Here is a 20,693-nt window from a genome sequence, read left to right as displayed (position 1 = left end):
TCTGTCTTCTCACCAATCTCTCGTCTGTCTGTCTCACCACCTATAGTCTCTCTGTCTTATATTACATTCCCCCAATATCACTGGTGTTCTGCTGGCCGTCTGTCTTCTCACCATTCTCTCATCTCTCTGTCTCACCACCTATTGTCTCTCTGTCCTGTATTACATTCCCCCAATGTCTCTAGTGTTCTGCTGGCCGTCTGTCTTGTCACCATTCTCTTGTCTGTCTGTCTCACCACCTATAGTCTCTCTGTCCTGTATTACATTCCCCCAATGTCTCTGGTGTTCTGCTGGCCGTCTGTCTTCTCACCAATCTCTCGTCTGTCTGTCTCACCACCTATAGTCTCTCTGTCTTATATTACATTCCCCCAATGTCACTGGTGTTCTGCTGGTGACCTGTCTGTCTGTCTCACCACCTATAGTCTCTCTGTCTTATATTACATTCCCCCAATGTCTCTGGTGTACTGCTGGTGACCTGTCTGTCTGTCTCACCACCTATTTTGTCTCTGTCCTGTATTACATCCCCCCAATGTCTCTGGTGTACTGCTGGCTGTCTGTCTTCTCACCATTCTCTTGTCTGTCTGTCTCACCACCTATAGTCTCTCTGTCCTGTATTACATCCCCCAATGTCTCTGGTGTTCTGCTGGCCATGTGTCTTCTCACCATTCTCTCATCTGTCTGTCTCACCACCTATAGTCTCTCTGTCTTATATTACATTCCCCCAATGTCTCTGATGTTCTGCTGGCCGTCTGTCTTGTCACCATTATCTCGTCTGTCTGTCTCACCACCTATAGTCTCTCTGTGTATTACATTCCCCCAATGTCTCTGGTGTACTGCTGGCCGTCTGTCTTCTCATCATTCTCTCGTCTGTCTGTCTCACCACCTATTGTCTAACTGTAAAATGTATAAATACGTATCTTACCCTGGCCGAGTGGTACCTTGGAGTTACCCTCATTCTGGCGTGATGTTGAGGTTATTGGCAATGTAGAGATATGTAGTATGTGCTAGGAGCACATCGGGACACATCATAACGGCTATTTTCCTCTGTATCTCTCAGACGGAGGCGTCGGGGTTACTAATCCTCCCGCTCGTTTCTGGGGTGTTTTTCAGGAGAAAGAGGATTTGCGTAAAGCCTCCATTATGCTGTTTGGGAACCTGACCAGGCTCAGCTCTGGGTGGAGTGAGGAGGTTCTGTTTGAGCAGATCCTGAATGGTCTTGTGACGTTACTTCTCCACCTGCAGGACCCTAAACCAGATGTGGTGAAGGTAAGCATGATAATGGGGTGTAGCTACGGACTCTGCATCGGCCGCAGACATGACTTGTCTCTGCTTTTCTATGTTTCAGGCATGTAAATTTGCTCTGCAGATGTGTGCCCCAAATATAAAGAACCAGAGCCTGGCGGACATGTTCCTTGCCCACCTGCACCCAGACAGAGGCCTGCACTACGGGGAGTTCATGAATAATGTCTGCAAGCACCTGGTAAGGACCCACAGGGCTCATGCTGGGGCACCATAGTCCGGGCACAGTACGACGTGTGTGGGCAGTGTGAGAGGTGGTAATGTATGGCGGCCGTGTCCTTCTGTCTATTACGTTACATACCATATGTCATGCTGTCCTGTACAAGGGAGTGTGTAACATACCGTGCGCTGTGCTCTCCTGTACATCTGTGTGTGTAACATACCGTGTGCTGTGCTCTCCTGTACATCTGTGTGTGTAACATACCATGTGCTGTGCTGTCCTGTACATCTGTGTGTGTAACATACCGTGTGCTGTGCTGTCCTGTACATCTGTGTGTGTAACATACCGTGCGCTGTGCTCTCCTGTACATCTGTGTGTGTAACATACCGTGTGCTGTGCTGTCCTGTACATCTGTGTGTGTAACATACCGTGTGCTGTGCTCTCCTGTACATCTGTGTGTGTAACATACCGTGTGCTGTGCTGTCCTGTACATCTGTGTGTGTAACATACCGTGCGCTGTGCTCTCCTGTACATCTGTGTGTGTAACCTACCGTGTTCTGTGCTCTCCTGTACATCTGTGTGTGTAACATACCGTGTGCTGTGCTCTCCTGTACATCTGTGTGTGTAACATACCGTGTGCTGTGTTCTCCTGTACATCTCAGTGTGTAACACACCGTGTGCTGTGCTCTCCTGTACATCTGTGTGTGTAACATACCGTGTGCTGTGCTCTCCTGTACATCTGTGTGTGTAACATACCGTGTGCTGTGCTCTCCTGTACATCTGTGTGTGTAACATACCGTGTGCTGTGCTCTCCTGTACATCTGTGTGTGTAACATACCGTGTGCTGTGCTCTCCTGTACATCTGTGTGTGTAACATACCGTGTGCTGTGCTCTCCTGTACATCTGTGTGTGTAACATACCGTGTGCTGTGCTCTCCTGTACATCTGTGTGTGTAACATACCGTGTGCTGTGCTCTCCTGTACATCTGTGTGTGTAACATACCGTGTGCTGTGTTCTCCTGTACATCTGTGTGTGTAACATACCGTGCGCTGTGCTCTCCTGTACATCTCAGTGTGTAACATACCGTGTGCTGTGCTCTCCTGTACATCTGTGTGTGTAACATACCGTGTGCTGTGCTCTCCTGTACATCTGTGTGTGTAACATACCGTGTGCTGTGCTCTCCTGAACATCTGTGTGTGTAACATACCGTGTGCTGTGCTCTCCTGTACATCTGTGTGTGTAACATACCGTGTGCTGTGCTCTCCTGTACATCTGAGTGTGTAACATACCGTGTGCTGAGCTCTCCTGTACATCTCAGTGTGTAACATACCGTGTGCTGTGCTCTCCTGTACATCTGTGTGTGTAACATACCGTGTGCTGTGCTCTCCTGTACATCTGTGTGTGTAACATACCGTGTGCTGTGCTCTCCTGTACATCTGAGTGTGTAACATACCGTGTGCTGTTCTTTCCTGTACATTATATATTATTCTGTACATTATAGAGATGTGTCCTTGAATGGCAAATCGCGCCCCCGAACATGCGCACTGCTTTCGCACCCGTGATCCATAGGATTGCATGGTGCGATCACTGCCGCAGCATTGCATACCATGGCGTGCGCGGCAAGTCGCATGGCGGGATACGTTGGCACCTTTATCGGCAGAGGTACGCATCTCTATATTATTACTGACACTTTTTTCTTTATCACGGATAATGGAGGGTGGAGGTAATTTGCCAGCGATCACCATGATACAGTGACATGTTATTACTATGTGCTGGAGGAATTACCTCATCGTGTGTTACTGCATTCACTCCATGGGGTCTGTGCTATAAATCTCTCTGTGTATGGGGGTCTGAGCTATAAATCACTCCATGGGGTCTGAGCTATAAATCTCTCATTCTATGGGGTCTGAGCTATAAATCTCTCTGTGTATGGGGGCCTGAGCTATAAATCTCTCACTCCATGGGGTCTGAGCTATAAATCTCTCTGTGTATGGGGCCTGAGCTATGAATCTTTCTATTTATGGGGGCCTGAGCTATAAATCTCTCTGTGTATGGGGGTCTGAGCTATAAATCTCTCTGTGTATGGGGCCTGAGCTATAAATCTCTCCATGGGGTCTGAGCTATAAATCTCTGTGTATGGGGCCTGAGCTATAAATCTCTCTGTGTATGGGGTCTGAGCTATAAATCTCTCTGTGTATGGGGTCTGAGCTATAAATCTCTCATTCTATGTGGTCTGAGCTATAAATCTCTCTGTGTATGGGGGCCTGAGCTATAAATCTCTCACTCCATGGGGTCTGAGCTATAAATCTCTCTGTGTATGGGGCCTGAGCTATAAATCTTTCTATTTATGGGGGCCTGAGCTATAAATCTCTCTGTGTATGGGGGTCTGAGCTATAAATCTCTCTGTGTATGGGGCCTGAGCTATAAATCTCTCCATGGGGTCTGAGCTATAAATCTCTCACTCCATGGGGTCTGAGCTATAAATCTCTCACTCCATGGGGTCTGAGCTATAAATCTCTAACTCCATGGGGTCTGAGCTATAAATCTCCCTGTGTATGGGGGTCTGAGCTATAAATCTCTCTGTGTATGGGGGTCTGAGCTATAAATCTCTCTGTGTATGGGGTCTGAGCTATAAATCTCTCTGTGTATGGGGGTCTGAGCTATAAATCTCTCTGTGTATGGGGGGTCTGAGCTATAAATCTCTCTTTGTATGGGGTCTGAGCTATAAATCTCTCTGTGTATGGGGCCTGAGCTATAAATCTCTCTGTGTATGGGGGTCTGAGCTATAAATCTCTCATTGTATGGGGGTCTGAGCTATAAATCTCTCTGTGTATGGGGGTCTGAGCTATAAATCTCTCATTGTATGGGGGTCTGAGCTATAAATCTCTCATTGTATGGGGGTCTGAGCTATAAATCTCTGTGTATGGGGGGTCTGAGCTATTAATCTCTCAGTGTATGGGGGTCTGAGCTATAAATCTCTGTGTGTAGTTACAGGGTTATCCCGACATGATCTCTCGGCTCGTCCAGACCAACATCGCCTACTTCAAGAGTATCTGGCCGGATATCCGAGCAGCTGCTCCCATGTTCATAGGTACCATGCTTTCTACATGTGGCTTGCTCATATGGATGTTGTGTCACGGACAGGAGTCCCTCCCACTGCAGGGTGACACAGACAGGGAGGAGCTATGAGATCTAGAATCCCTCCCACTGCAGGGTGACACAGACAGGGAGGAGCTGTGAGACCTAGAGTCCCTCCCACTGCAGGGTGACACAGACAGGGAGGAGCTATGGGACATGGAGACTGCCCCTCCCACTGCAGGGTGACAGACAGGGTGGAGCTATGAGACATGGAGACTGCCCCTCCCACTGCAGGGTGACAGACAGGGTGGAGCCATGAGACATGGAGACTGCCCCTCCCACTGCAGGGTGACACAGACAGAGAGGAGTTATGAGAAACGGAGACTGCCCCTCCCACTGCAGGGTGACACAGACAGAGAGGAGCTATGAGACATGGAGACTGCCCCTCCCACTGCAGGGTGACAAAGACAGAGGAGCTATGGGACATGGAGACTGCCCTTCCCACTGCAGGGTGACAGACAGGGAGGAGCTATGAGACATGGAGACTGCCCCTCCCACTGCAGGGTGACAGACAGGGAGGAGCTATGAGACATGGAGACTGCCCCTCCCACTGCAGGGTGACAGACAGGGAGGAGCTATGAGACACGGAGACTGCCCCTCCCACTGCAGGGTGACACAGACAGGGAGGAGCTATGGGACACGGAGACTGCAACTCCCACTGCAGGGTGACACAGACAGAGAGGAGCTATGAGACATGGAGACTGCCCCTCCCACTGCAGGGTGACAGACAGGGAGGATCTATGAGACATGGAGACTGTCCCTCCCACTGCAGGGTAACAGACTGGGAGGAGCTATGAGACATGGAGACTGCCCCTCCCACTGCAGGGTGACACAGACAGGGAGGAGCTATGGGACATGGAGAATGCCCCTCCCACTGCAGGGTGACAGACAGGGAGGAGCTATGGGACATGGAGACTGCCCCTCCCACTGCAGGGTGACATAGACAGAAGGGAGCTATGAGACATGGAGACTGTCCCTCCCACTGCAGGGTGACAGACAGGGAGGAGCTATGAGACATGGAGACTGTCCCTCCCACTGCAGGGTGACAGACAGGGAGGAGCTATGAGACATGGAGACTGCCCCTCCCACTGCAGGGTGACAGACAGGGAGGAGCTATGAGACATGGAGACTGCCCCTCCCACTGCAGGGTGACACAGACAGAGAAGAGCTATGAGACATGGAGACTGTCCCTCCCACTGCAGGGTGACAGACAGGGAGGATCTATGAGACATGGAGACTGTCCCTCCCACTGCAGGGTAACAGACTGGGAGGAGCTATGAGACATGGAGACTGCCCCTCCCACTGCAGGGTGACACAGACAGGGAGGAGCTATGGGACATGGAGAATGCCCCTCCCACTGCAGGGTGACAGACAGGGAGGAGCTATGAGACATGGAGACTGCCCCTCCCACTGCAGGGTGACACAGACAGGGAGGAGCTATGGGACATCGAGACTGCCCCTCCCACTGCAGGGTGACAAAGACAGAGAGGAGCTATGAGACACAGACTGCCCCTCCCACTGCAGGGTGACACAGAGAGGAGCTATGAGACATGGAGACTGCCCCTCCCACTGCAGGGTGACAAAGACAGAGAGGAGCTATGAGACACAGACTGCCCCTCCCACTGCAGGGTGACACAGACAGAGGAGCTATGAGACATGGAGACTGCCCCTCCCACTGCAGGGTGACACAGACAGAGGAGCTATGAGACATGGAGACTGCCCCTCCCACTGCAGGGTGACACAGACAGAGGAGCTATGAGACATGGAGACTGTCCCTCCCACTGCAGGGTGACACAGACAGAGAGGAGCTATGAGACATGGAGACTGCCCCTCCCACTGCAGGGTGACAGAAGGGGGTCTGTACTGTTCCCGCTGTATCTCTCTGACCTAATATTCTGCTTCCCCTGCAGGGTTCTTGGTGCTGCACATACAGAAGGATCAGTGTAATCTTGTAGATTTAGATCATCTGGTGACTTGTAAGTTCCCAGTGTTACATGCACCATTATTATTCACGTTATCATACAGTATTTATATAGTGCCTACATGTTACCTGTAAGAGAGCACGTTATCATACAGTATTTATACAGTGCCTACATGTTACCTGTAAGAGAGCACGTTATCATACAGTATTTATATAGTGCCTACATGTTACCTGTAAGAGAGCACGTTATCATACAGTATTTATATAGTGCCTACATGTTACCTGTAAGAGAGCACGTTATCATACAGTATTTATACAGTGCCTACATGTTACCTGTAAGAGAGCACGTTATCATACAGTATTTATATAGTGCCTACATGTTACCTGTAAGAGAGCACGTTATCATACAGTATTTATATAGTGCCTACATGTTACCTGTAAGAGAGCACGTTATCATACAGTATTTATATAGTGCCTACATGTTACCTGTAAGAGAGCACGTTATCATACAGTATTTATATAGTGCCTACATGTTACCTGTAAGAGAGCACGTTATCATACAGTATTTATATAGTGCCTACATGTTACCTGTAAGAGAGCACGTTACCATACAGTATTTATATAGTGCCTACATGTTACCTGTAAGAGAGCACGTTACCATACAGTATTTATATAGTGCCTACATGTTACCTGTAAGAGAGCACGTTATCATACAGTATTTATATAGTGCCTACATGTTACCTGTAAGAGAGCACGTTATCATACAGTATTTATATAGTGCCTACATGTTACCTGTAAGAGAGCACGTTATCATACAGTATTTATATAGTGCCTACATGTTACCTGTAAGAGAGCACGTTATCATACAGTATTTATATAGTGCCTACATGTTACCTGTAAGAGAGCACGTTATCATACAGTATTTATATAGTGCCTACATGTTACCTGTAAGAGAGCACGTTATCATACAGTATTTATATAGTGCCTACATGTTACCTGTAAGAGAGCACGTTATCATACAGTATTTATATAGTGCCTACATGTTACCTGTAAGAGAGCACGTTATCATACAGTATTTATACAGTGCCTACATGTTACCTGTAAGAGAGCACGTTATCATACAGTATTTATATAGTGCCTACATGTTACCTGTAAGAGAGCACGTTATCATACAGTATTTATATAGTGCCTACATGTTACCTGTAAGAGAGCACGTTATCATACAGTATTTATATAGTGCCTACATGTTACCTGTAAGAGAGCACGTTATCATACAGTATTTATATAGTGCCTACATGTTACCTGTAAGAGAGCACGTTATCATACAGTATTTATATAGTGCCTACATGTTACCTGTAAGAGAGCACGTTATCTCCCCGAGAGTAGCAGGAGCGGCGTGGCTGAGAACATGCTCTCTAGTCTGTGCAGAAATTGGGGAGCGGGTTCTGGGGACAGACATTACATATGACCACGGTCCTGCCTCTGACGTGTACTTTCTCTGCATGTATGTACTATCCTGCCTCTGACATCCAATCACCTCTATGGCACATCCCCACACAGCCCTCACCGTTATACTACACCCCCAAGTACATCACTCATCCCTCACCGTTATACTACACCCCCAAGTGCATCACTCATCCCTCACCGTTATACTACACCCCAAGTGCATCACTCATCCCTCACCGTTATACTACATCCCCAAGTGCATCCCTCATCCCTCACCGTTATACTACATCCCCAAGTGCATCCCTCATCCCTCACCGTTATACTACATCCCCAAGTGCATCCCTCATCCCTCACCGTTATACTACATCCCCAAGTGCATCCCTCATCCCTCACCGTTATACTACACCCCCAAGTGCATCCCTCATCCCTCACCGTTATACTACACCCCCAAGTGCATCCCTCATCCCTCACCGTTATACTACACCCCAAGTGCATCACTCATCCCTCACCGTTATACTACACCCCCAAGTGCATCACTCATCCCTCACCGTTATACTACACCCCCAAGTGCATCACTCATCCCTCACCGTTATACTACACCCCCAAGTGCGTCACTCATCCCTCACCGTTATACTACACCCCCAAGTGCGTCACTCATCCCTCACCGTTATACTACACCCCCAAGGGCATCACACATCCCTCACCGTTATACTACATCCCCAAGTGCGTCACTCATCTCTCACCGTTATACTACATCCCCAAGTGCATCACTCATCCCTCACCGTTATACTACACCCCCAAGTGCGTCACTCATCCCTCACCGTAATACTACATCCCCAAGTGCGTCCCTCATCCCTCACCGTTATACTACACCCCCAAGTGCGTCACTCATCCCTCACCGTTATACTACACCCCCAAGTGCATCACTCATCCCTCACCGTTATACTACACCCCCAAGTGCATCACTCATCCCTCACCGTTATACTACACCCCCAAGTGCATCACTCATCCCTCACCGTTATACTACACCCCCAAGTGCGTCCCTCATCCCTCACCGTTATACTACACCCCCAAGTGCGTCCCTCATCCCTCACCGTTATACTACACCCCCAAGTGCGTCACTCATCCCTCACCGTTATACTACACCCCCAAGTGCATCACTCATCCCTCACCGTTATACTACACCCCCAAGTGCATCACTCATCCCTCACCGTTATACTACACCCCCAAGTGCGTCACTCATCCCTCACCGTTATACTACACCCCCAAGTGCATCACTCATCCCTCACCGTTATACTACACCCCCAAGTGCATCACTCATCCCTCACCGTTATACTACACCCCCAAGTGCATCACTCATCCCTCACCGTTATACTACACCCCCAAGTGCGTCCCTCATCCCTCACCGTTATACTACACCCCCAAGTGCGTCACTCATCCCTCACCGTTATTCTACACCCCCAAGTGCATCACTCATCCCTCACTGTTATACTACACCCCCAAGTGCGTCCCTCATCCCTCACCGTTATACTACATCCCCAAGTGCATCACTCATCCCTCACCGTTATACTACACCCCCAAGTGCGTCCCTCATCCCTCACCGTTATACTACACCCCCAAGTGCGTCCCTCATCCCTCACCGTTATACTACACCCCCAAGTGCTTCACACATCCCTCACCGTTATACTACATCCCCAAGTGCATCACTCATCCCTCACCGTTATACTACACCCCCAAGTGCGTCACTCATCCCTCACCGTTATACTACACCCCCAAGTGCTTCACACATCCCTCACCGTTATACTACATCCCCAAGTGCATCACTCATCCCTCACCGTTATACTACACCCCCAAGTGCATCACTCATCCCTCACCGTTATACTACATCCCCAAGTGCATCACTCATCCCTCACCGTTATACTACTCCCCCAAGTGCGTCCCTCATCCCTCACCGTTATACTACACCCCCAAGTGCGTCCCTCATCCCTCACCGTTATACTACACCCCCAAGTGCGTCCCTCATCCCTCACCGTTATACTACACCCCCAAGTGCGTCCCTCATCCCTCACCGTTATACTACACCCCCAAGTGCGTCCCTCATCCCTCACCGTTATACTACACCCCCAAGTGCGTCACTCATCCCTCACCGTTATACTACACCCCCAAGTGCATCACTCATCCCTCACCGTTATTCTACACCCCCAAGTGCGTCACTCATCCCTCACCGTTATACTACACCCCCAAGTGCATCACTCATCCCTCACCGTTATACTACACCCCCAAGTGCGTCCCTCATCCCTCACCGTTATACTACACCCCCAAGTGCGTCCCTCATCCCTCACCGTTATACTACACCCCCAAGTGCGTCCCTCATCCCTCACCGTTATACTACACCCCCAAGTGCGTCACTCATCCCTCACCGTTATACTACACCCCCAAGTGCGTCACTCATCCCTCACCGTTATACTACACCCCCAAGTGCGTCACTCATCCCTCACCGTTATTCTACACCCCCAAGTGCGTCACTCATCCCTCACCGTTATACTACACCCCCAAGTGCGTCACTCATCCCTCACCGTTATACTACACCCCCAAGTGCGTCACTCATCCCTCACCGTTATACTACACCCCCAAGTGCGTCACTCATCCCTCACCGTTATACTACACCCCCAAGTGCGTCCCTCATCCCTCACCGTTATACTACACCCCCAAGTGCATCACTCATCCCTCACCGTTATACTACACCCCCAAGTGCATTACTCATCTCTCACCGTTATACTACACCCCCAAGTGCGTCCCTCATCCCTCACCGTTATACTACACCCCCAAGTGCGTCCCTCATCCCTCACCGTTATACTACACCCCCAAGTGCATCACTCATCCCTCACTGTTATACTACACCCCCAAGTGCATCACTCATCCCTCACCGTTATACTACACCCCCAAGTGCATCACTCATCCCTCACCGTTATTCTACACCCCCAAGTGCGTCACTCATCCCTCACCGTTATACTACACCCCCAAGTGCGTCACTCATCCCTCACCGTTATACTACACCCCCAAGTGCGTCACTCATCCCTCACCGTTATACTACACCCCCAAGTGCGTCCCTCATCCCTCACCGTTATACTACACCCCCAAGTGCATTACTCATCTCTCACCGTTATACTACACCCCCAAGTGCGTCACTCATCCCTCACCGTTATACTACATCCCCAAGTGCGTCACTCATCCCTCACCGTTATACTACACCCCCAAGTGCATTACTCATCTCTCACCGTTATACTACACCCCCAAGTGCGTCACTCATCCCTCACCGTTATACTACATCCCCAAGTGCATTACTCATCTCTCACCGTTATACTACACCCCCAAGTGCGTCACTCATCCCTCACCGTTATAATTCCCCCCTTAAGTTCTTGGTGTATTATGTGAATAAGATTGACAGGATGGTCTGGGATAACAAATAGATAGAAAGAAATGTCTAACAGTGTCTGAGTGCCCTCAGTATTACATCACAGAAATACAAGGGGAATGTAGGGTTAATGTTCTGTAACATTATTATATGTCTGGTGACCTGAAGAGGAAGCTTTGTATATGGAAATCCTGTCCCCAGACGTGAAATTACTGAAACAGATGGGTTGGTATTACTGCTGAGCACCATGTTTACATTGTGTGTGTGAGTGTGACCTGAGTGTACATTATGTGTGTGTGACCTGAGTGTGTATATTTTATTTGTGTGTGATCTGAGCGTGTACATTACGTGTGTGTGACCTGAGTGTGTGTGTATACATTACGTGTGTGTGAGCTGAGTGTGTACATTGTGTGTGTGCGTGACCTGAGTGTGTACATTATGTGTGAGAGCTGAGTGTATACATTTGTGTGAGCTGAGTGTACATTATGTGTGTGAGCTGACTGTTTACATTATGTGTGTGACCTGAGTGTGTATATTGTGTGTTTGTGTGAAATTAGTGTGTACATTGTGTGTATGTGAGCTAAGTTCACACAAACACACAATATACACACTCAGGTCACACACAAACTACATTATGTGTGTGAGCTGACTGTTAACATACACACTCAGCACACACACATAATGTAAACAGTCAGCTCACACACACGTAATGTACACACTCAGGTCACACACACAATATACACTCAGGTCACACACACACACAAAATACACACTCAGCTCACATACACACAATGTAGACACTCTAACTACATTATGTGTGTAAGCTGAGTGTGTACATTGTGTGTGTGTGAGCTGAGTGTGTGTGTGTGTGTGTGACCTGAGTGTGTATATTGTGTGTGTGACCTGAGTGTGTACATGTGTGTGAGCTGAGTGTGTATATTGTGTGTGTGACCTGAGTGTGTACATTGTGTGTGTGTGTGACCTGAGTGTGTACATTGTGTGTGTGTGTGACCTGAGTGTGTACATTGTGTGTGTGTGTGACCTGAGTGTGTACATTGTGTGTGTGTGTGTGTGACCTGAGTGTGTACATTGTGTGTGTGTGACCTGAGTGTGTACATTGTGTGTGTGTGACCTGAGTGTGTACATTGTGTGTGACCTGAGTGTGTACATTGTGTGTGACCTGAGTGTATACATTGTGTGTGAGCTGAGTGTGTACATTATTTGTGTGTGTGTGACCTGAGTGTGTACATTATTTGTGTGTGTGTGACCTGAGTGTGTACATTGTGTGTGACCTGAGTGTGTACATTATGTGTGTGTGACCTGAGTGTGTATATTGTGTGTGTGACCTGAGTGTGTATATTGTGTGCGTGACCTGAGTGTGTATATTGTGTGTGTGACCTGAGTGTGTATATTGTGTGTGTGACCTGAGTGTGTATATTTTATTTGTGTGTGAGCTGAGTGTGTATATTGTGTGCGTGACCTGAGTGTGTATATTGTGTGTGTGACCTGAGTGTGTATATTGTGTGTGTGAGCTGAGTGTGTATATTTTATTTGTGTGTGAGCTGAGTGTGTACATTATGTGTGTGCGTGACCTGAGTGTGTATATTGTGTGTGTGACCTGAGTGTGTACATTGTATGTGTGTACATTGTGTGTGTGACCTGTGTGTACATTATGTGTGAGAGCTGACTGTATACATTACGTGTGTGTGAGCTGAGTGTGTATATTGTGTGTTTGTGTGAAATTAGTGTGTACATTGTGTGTATGTGAGCTAAGTTCACACAAACACACAATATACACACTCAGGTCACACACAAACTACATTATGTGTGTGAGCTGACTGTTAACATACACACTCAGCACACACACATAATGTAAACAGTCAGCTCACACACACGTAATGTATACACACACACTCAGGTCACACACACACGTAATGTATACACACACACTCAGGTCACACACAAACGTAATGTACACACTTAGGTCACACACACAAATAATGTACACACAATGTACACACTCAGCTCTCACACATAATGTACACACTCAGGTCACACACATGTACACACTCAGGTCACACACACAAAATACACACTCAGCTCACATACACACAATGTAGACACTCTAACTACATTATGTGTGTGAGCTGAGTGTGTACATTATGTGTGTGACCTGTGTGTATATTGTGTGTGTGACCTGAGTGTGTACATTGTGTGTGTGTGTGACCTGAGTGTGTACATTGTGTGTGTGTGACCTGAGTGTGTACATTGTGTGTGACCTGAGTGTGTACATTGTGTGTGTGTGACCTGAGTGTGTACATTGTGTGTGAGCTGAGTGTGTACATTATTTGTGTGTGTGTGACCTGAGTGTGTACATTATGTGTGTGTGTGATCTGAGTGTGTACATTGTGTGTGTGAGACCTGAGTGTGTACATTATGTGTGTGTGACCTGAGTGTGTGTGTGACTTGAGTGTGTACATTGTGTGTGTGTGAGCTGAGTGTGTACATTGTGTGTGTGTGTGTGAGCTGAGTGTGTGAGATTAGTGTGTATATTATGTGTCTGTGTGACCTGAGTGTGTACATTGTGTGTGTGACCTGAGTGTGTACATTATGTATGTGTGTGAGACCTGAGTGTGTACATTATGTGTGTGTGACCTGAGTGTGTGTGACCTGAGTGTGTACATAATGTGTGTGAGCTGTGTGTACATTGTGTGTGTGTGACTTGAGTGTGTACATTATGTGTGTGTGAGCGGAGTGTGTACATTATGTGTGTGTGACCTGAGTGTGTGTGACCTGAGTGTGTACATAATGTGTGTGAGCTGTGTGTACATTGTGTGTGTGTGACTTGAGTGTGTACATTATGTGTGTGTGAGCGGAGTGTGTACATTATGTGTGTGTGACCTGTGTGTACATTGTGTGTTTGACCTGAGTGTGTACATTGTGTGTGATGTGAGTGTGTACATTGTGTGTGATGTGAGTGTGTACATTGTGTGTGTTCTGAGTGTGTACATTGTGTGTGTGTCCTGAGTGTGTACATTGTGTTTGTGTGTGTACATTATGTGTGTGTGTGTGTGTGTACATTGTGTGTGTGCGTTTGACTATGGGCCTGATTCTGTGTTGCACATTATGCTGATATTAGCGCTGTAGGCTGATGCTGTAAGTATTGAGCATATGTCTATTGTTACTGCACAGAGACGCAGAAGGAATTTGGTGCAGGGAGTGTGGTATTAGTGGTGTTCCTGGGGGAGCTAGGCAGGCGCAGGGAGTGTGCTATTAGTTGTGTTCCTGGGGGAGCTAGGCAGGCGCAGGGAGTGTGCTATTAGTGGTGTTCCTGGGGGAGCTAGGCAGGCGCAGGGAGTGTGCTATTAGTGGTGTTCCTGGGGGAGCTAGGCAGGCGCAGGGAGTGTGGTATTAGTTGTGTTCCTGGGGGAGCTAGGCAGGCGCAGGGAGTGTGCTATTAGTGGTGTTCCTGGGGGAGCTAGGCAGGCGCAGGGAGTGTGCTATTAGTGGTGTTCCTGGGGGAGCTAGGCAGGCGCAGGGAGTGTGGTATTAGTGGTGTTCCTGGGGGAGCTAGGCAGGCGCAGGGAGTGTGCTATTAGTGGTGTTCCTGGGGGAGCTAGGCAGGTGCAGGTGTGTTGCTGAGTATAGAGGCGCAGGTGTTTTGCTGAGTATAGAGGCGCAGGTGTTTTGCTGAGTATAGAGGCGCAGGTGTGTTGCTGAGTATAGAGGCGCAGGTGTGTTGCTGAGTATAGAGGCGCAGGTGTGTTGCTGAGTATAGAGGCGCAGGTGTGTTGCTGAGTATAGAGGCGCAGGTGTGTTGCTGAGTATAGAGGCGCTGGTGTGTTGCTGAGTATAAAGGCTCAGGTGTGTTGCTCAGTATAAAGGTTCAAGTGTGTTGCGGAGTATAAAGGCGCACAGCCGCTCACACAGGACGCCGTACCCAGACGTACACACTGCACCTGCTGTAGGGTTGGTGCAAGTTCCGATGCTGCATCTATAGACGCACTGAGACTGATTTGCACACCTGCAAGACTATACAAGTGGGCGTCTCATTATTGTCCTGTGTATGTGTGTCTGTGCGTTTATCCTGTGTATGTGTGTGTCCTGTGTATGTGTGTATGTGTGTGTGTATGCTGTGTATGCGAGTGTGTCCTGTGCATGTTTGTGGCTGTGTGTGTATACTGTGTATGTCCTGTGTGTGTGTCCTGTGTATGTGTGTGTCCTGTGTAGATCTGCCTGTGCGTGTGTCCTGTGTATGTGTGTGCGTGTGTCTTGTGTATTTGTGTCTATGCATGTGTGAGTGTCATGTGTATGCCTGTGCGTCTCTCCTGTGTATGTGTGTCCTGTGCGTATGTATGTGTGTGTTGTGTGCCTGCTCCTGTGTGTTTATCCTGTGTATGTGTGTGTAGATGTGCCTGTGTGTATCCTGTGTGCCGTGTGCCTGTATGTGTGTCCTGTGTGTGTGTCTTGTGTCCTGTGTATGTGTGTGGCTGGTCACTGTAAGGATAACAGTGCAGTTACCAGTGATCACTTGTCCCCATTTCAGGGATCAACCATTAGTATTGCAGACACCGTTCGGCATGGTCTTGAGGTTACATAGTGTGTAATTACCCTGGTGTCTCCACCGCTCAGTGACTCTCATCCATGTGATGTGTCTGGTTACATAGTGTGTAATTACCCCGGTGTCTCCACCGCTCAGTGACTCTCATCCATGTGATGTGTCTGGTTACATAGTGTGTAATTACCCCGGTGACTCTCATCCATGTGATGTGTCTGGTTACATAGTGGGTAATTACCCCGGTGTCTCCACCGCTCGGTGACTCTCATCCATGTGATGTGTCTGGTTACATAGTGGGTAATTACCCCGGTGTCTCCACCGGTCGGTGACTCTCATCCATGTGATGTGTCTGGTTATAGTGTGTAATTACCCCGGTGACTCTCATCCATGTGATGTCTGGTTACATAGTGTGTAATTACCCCGGTGTCTCCACCGCTCAGTGACTCTCATCCATGTGATGTGTCTGGTTACATAGTGTGTAATTACCCCGGTGTCTCCACCGCTCAGTGACTCTCATCCATGTGATGTGTCTGGTTACATAGTGTGTAATTACCCCGGTGTCTCCACCACTCAGTGACTCTCATCCATGTGATGTGTCTGGTTACATAGTGGGTAATTACCCCGGTGTCTCCACCGGTCGGTGACTCTCATCCATGTGATGTGTCTGGTTATAGTGTGTAATTACCCCGGTGACTCTCATCCATGTGATGTGTCTGGTTACATAGTGTGTAATTACCCCGGTGACTCTCATCCATGTGATGTGTCTGGTTACATAGTGGGTAATTATTACCCCGGTGTCTCCACCAGCTCAGTGACTCTCATCCATGTGATGTGTCTGGTTACATAGTGTGTAATTACCCCGGTGTCTCCACCGCTCAGTGACTCTCATCCATGTGATGTGTCTGGTTACATAGTGTGTAATTACCCCGGTGTCTCCACCGCTCAGTGACTCTCATCCATGTGATGTGTCTGGTTACATAGTGTGTAATTACCCCGGTGACTCTCATCCATGTGATGTGTCTGGTTACATAGTGGGTAATTACCCCGGTGTCTCCACCGCTCGGTGACTCTCATCCATGTGATGTGTCTGGTTACATAGTGGGTAATTACCCCGGTGTCTCCACCGGTCGGTGACTCTCATCCATGTGATGTGTCTGGTTATAGTGTGTAATTACCCCGGTGACTCTCATCCATGTGATGTGTGTGGTTACATAGTGTGTAATTACCCCGGTGACTCTCATCCATGTGATGTCTGGTTACATAGTGTGTAATTACCCCGGTGTCTCCACCGCTCAGTGACTCTCATCCATGTGATGTGTCTGGTTACATAGTGTGTAATTACCCCGGTGTCTCCACCGCTCAGTGACTCTCATCCATGTGATGTGTCTGGTTACATAGTGTGTAATTACCCCGGTGTCTCCACCACTCAGTGACTCTCATCCATGTGATGTGTCTGGTTACATAGTGGGTAATTACCCCGGTGTCTCCACCGGTCGGTGACTCTCATCCATGTGATGTGTCTGGTTATAGTGTGTAATTACCCCGGTGACTCTCATCCATGTGATGTGTCTGGTTACATAGTGTGTAATTACCCCGGTGACTCTCATCCATGTGATGTGTCTGGTTACATAGTGGGTAATTATTACCCCGGTGTCTCCACCAGCTCAGTGACTCTCATCCATGTGATGTGTCTGGTTACATAGTGTGTAATTACCCCGGTGTCTCCACCGCTCAGTGACTCTCATCCATGTGATGTCTGGTTACATAGTGTGTAATTACCCCGGTGTCTCCACCGCTCAGTGACTCTCATCCATGTGATGTGTCTGATTACATAGTGTGTAATTACCCCGGTGTCTCCACCACTCAGTGACTCTCATCCATGTGATGTGCCTGGTTACATAGTGTGTAATTACCCCGGTGTCTCCACCGCTCAGTGACTCTCATCCATGTGATGTGTCTGGTTACATAGTGTGTAATTACCTCGGTGTCTCCACCGCTCAGTGACTCTCATCCATGTGATGTGTCTGGTTACATAGTGTGTAATTACCCCGGTGTCCCCACCGCTCAGTGACTCTCATCCATGTGATGTGTCTGGTTACATAGTGTGTAATTACCCCGGTGTCTCCACCGCTCAGTGACTCTCATCCATGTGATGTGTCTGGTTACATAGTGTGTAATTACCCCGGTGTCTCCACCGCTCAGTGACTCTCATCCATGTGATGTGTCTGGTTACATAGTGTGTAATTACCCCGGTGACTCTCATCCATGTGATGTGTCTGGTTACATAGTGTGTAATTACCCCGGTGTCTCCACCGCTCAGTGACTCTCATCCATGTGATGTGTCTGGTTACATAGTGTGTAATTACCCCGGTGTCTCCACCGGTCGGTGACTCTCATCCATGTGATGTGTCTGGTTATAGTGTGTAATTACCCCGGTGACTCTCATCCATGTGATGTGTCTGGTTACATAGTGTGTAATTACCCCGGTGACTCTCATCCATGTGATGTGTCTGGTTACATAGTGTGTTATTACCCCGGTGTCTCCACCGCTCAGAGACTCTCATCCATGTGATGTGTCTGGTTACATAGTGTGTAATTACCCCGGTGTCTCCACCGCTCAGTGACTCTCATCCATGTGATGTGTCTGGTTACATAGTGTGTAATTACCCCGGTGACTCTCATCCATGTGATGTGTCTGGTTACATAGTGTGTTATTACCCCGGTGTCTCCACCGCTCAGTGACTCTCATCCATGTGATGTGTCTGGTTACATAGTGTGTAATTACCCCGGTGTCTCCACCGCTCAGTGACTCTCATCCATGTGATGTGTCTGGTTACATAGTGTGTAATTACCCCAGTGACTCTCATCCATGTGATGTGTCTGGTTACATAGTGTGTAATTACCCCGGTGTCTCCACCGCTCAGTGACTCTCATCCATGTGATATGTCTGGTTACATAGTGTGTAATTACCCCGGTGACTCTCATCCATGTGATGTGTGTGGTTACATAGTGGGTAATTACCCCGGTGTCTCCACCACTCAGTGACTCTCATCCATGTGATGTGTCTGGTTACATAGTGTGTAAATACCTCGGTGACTCTCATCCATTTGATGTGTCTGGTTACATAGTGTGTAATTACCCCGGTGTCTCCACCGCTCAGTGACTCTCATCCATGTGATGTGTCTGGTTACATAGTGTGTAATTACCCCAGTGACTCTCATCCATGTGATGTGTCTGGTTACATAGTGTGTAATTACCCCGGTGTCTCCACCGCTCAGTGACTCTCATCCATGTGATATGTCTGGTTACATAGTGTGTAATTACCCCGGTGACTCTCATCCATGTGATGTGTCTGGTTACATAGTGTGTAATTACCCCGGTGTCTCCACCGCTCAGTGACTCTCATTCATGTGATGTGTCTGGTTACATAGTGTGTAAATACCTCGGTGACTCTCATCCATTTGATGTGTCTGGTTACATAGTGGGTAATTCCCCCGGTGACTCTCATCTATGTGATGTGTCTGGTTACATAGTGGGTAATTACCCCGGTGACTCTCATCTATGTGATGTGTCTGGTTACATAGTGTGTAATTACCCCGGGGGCTCTCATCCATGTGATGTGTCTGATTACATAGTGTGTAATTACCCCGTGGGCTCTCATCCATGTGATGTGTCTGGTTACATAGTGGGTAATTACCCCGGTGTCTCCACCGGTCGGTGACTCTCATCCATGTGATGTGTCTGGTTATAGTGTGTAATTACCCCGGTGACTCTCATCCATGTGATGTGTCTGGTTACATAGTGTGTAATTACCCCGGTGACTCTCATCCATGTGATGTGTCTGGTTACATAGTGTGTTATTACCCCGGTGTCTCCACCGCTCAGTGACTCTCATCCATGTGATGTGTCTGGTTACATAGTGTGTAATTACCCCGGTGTCTCCACCGCTCAGTGACTCTCATCCATGTGATGTGTCTGGTTACATAGTGTGTAATTACCCCGGTGTCTCCACCGCTCAGTGACTCTCATCCATGTGATGTGTCTGGTTACATAGTGTGTAATTACCCCGGTGTCTCCACCGCTCAGTGACTCTCATCCATGTGATATGTCTGGTTACATAGTGTGTAATTACCCCGGTGACTCTCATCCATGTGATGTGTGTGGTTACATAGTGGGTAATTACCCCGGTGACTCTCATCCATGTGATGTGTCTGGTTACATAGTGTGTAATTACCCCGGTGTCTCCACCGATCAGTGACTCTCATCCATGTGATGTGTCTGGTTACATAGTGTGTAATTACCCCGGTGTCTCCACCACTCAGTGACTCTCATCCATGTGATGTGTCTGGTTACATAGTGTGTAATTACCCCGGTGTCTCCACCGCTCAGTGACTCTCATTCATGTGATGTGTCTGGTTACATAGTGTGTAATTACCCCGGTGACTCTCATCTATGTGATGTGTCTGGTTACATAGTGGGTAATTACCCCGGTGACTCTCATCTATGTGATGTGTCTGGTTACATAGTGGGTAATTACCCCGGTGACTCTCATCTATGTGATGTGTCTGGTTACATAGTGTGTAATTACCCCGGGGGCTCTCATCCATGTGATGTGTCTGGTTACATAGTGTGTAATTACCCCGTGGGCTCTCATCCATGTGATGTGTCTGGTTACATAGTGTGTAATTACCCCGTGGGCTCTCATCCATGTGATGTGTCTGGTTACATAGTGTGTAATTACCCCGGGGGCTCTCATCCA

General features: G+C 48.3%; 1 protein-coding gene across 4 annotated transcripts in view; it reads left to right on the top strand.

Moving 5' to 3' along the window:
- MROH1 (maestro heat like repeat family member 1) overlaps nucleotides 1-20,693 on the top strand; it is a 402,469-nt gene that overhangs the window by 322,335 nt on the left and 59,441 nt on the right. For all 4 annotated transcript variants that reach the window (XM_088448594.1, XM_088448595.1, XM_088448596.1 and 1 more), the window contains 4 exons: nucleotides 1,108-1,263; nucleotides 1,343-1,477; nucleotides 4,445-4,547; nucleotides 6,505-6,570. In XM_088448594.1, coding sequence (XP_088304720.1) covers nucleotides 1,108-1,263; nucleotides 1,343-1,477; nucleotides 4,445-4,547; nucleotides 6,505-6,570 — 460 coding nt within the window. The remainder of the gene's footprint in view (nucleotides 1-1,107; nucleotides 1,264-1,342; nucleotides 1,478-4,444; nucleotides 4,548-6,504; nucleotides 6,571-20,693) is intronic.

The sequence above is a fragment of the Taudactylus pleione genome, unplaced genomic scaffold (genome assembly GCF_031769625.1).
Source record: "Taudactylus pleione unplaced genomic scaffold, aTauple2 ptg000460l, whole genome shotgun sequence".
Classification (NCBI taxonomy): domain Eukaryota; kingdom Metazoa; phylum Chordata; class Amphibia; order Anura; family Myobatrachidae; genus Taudactylus; species Taudactylus pleione.
This window is presented reverse-complemented; position numbering and strand designations above follow the sequence as displayed.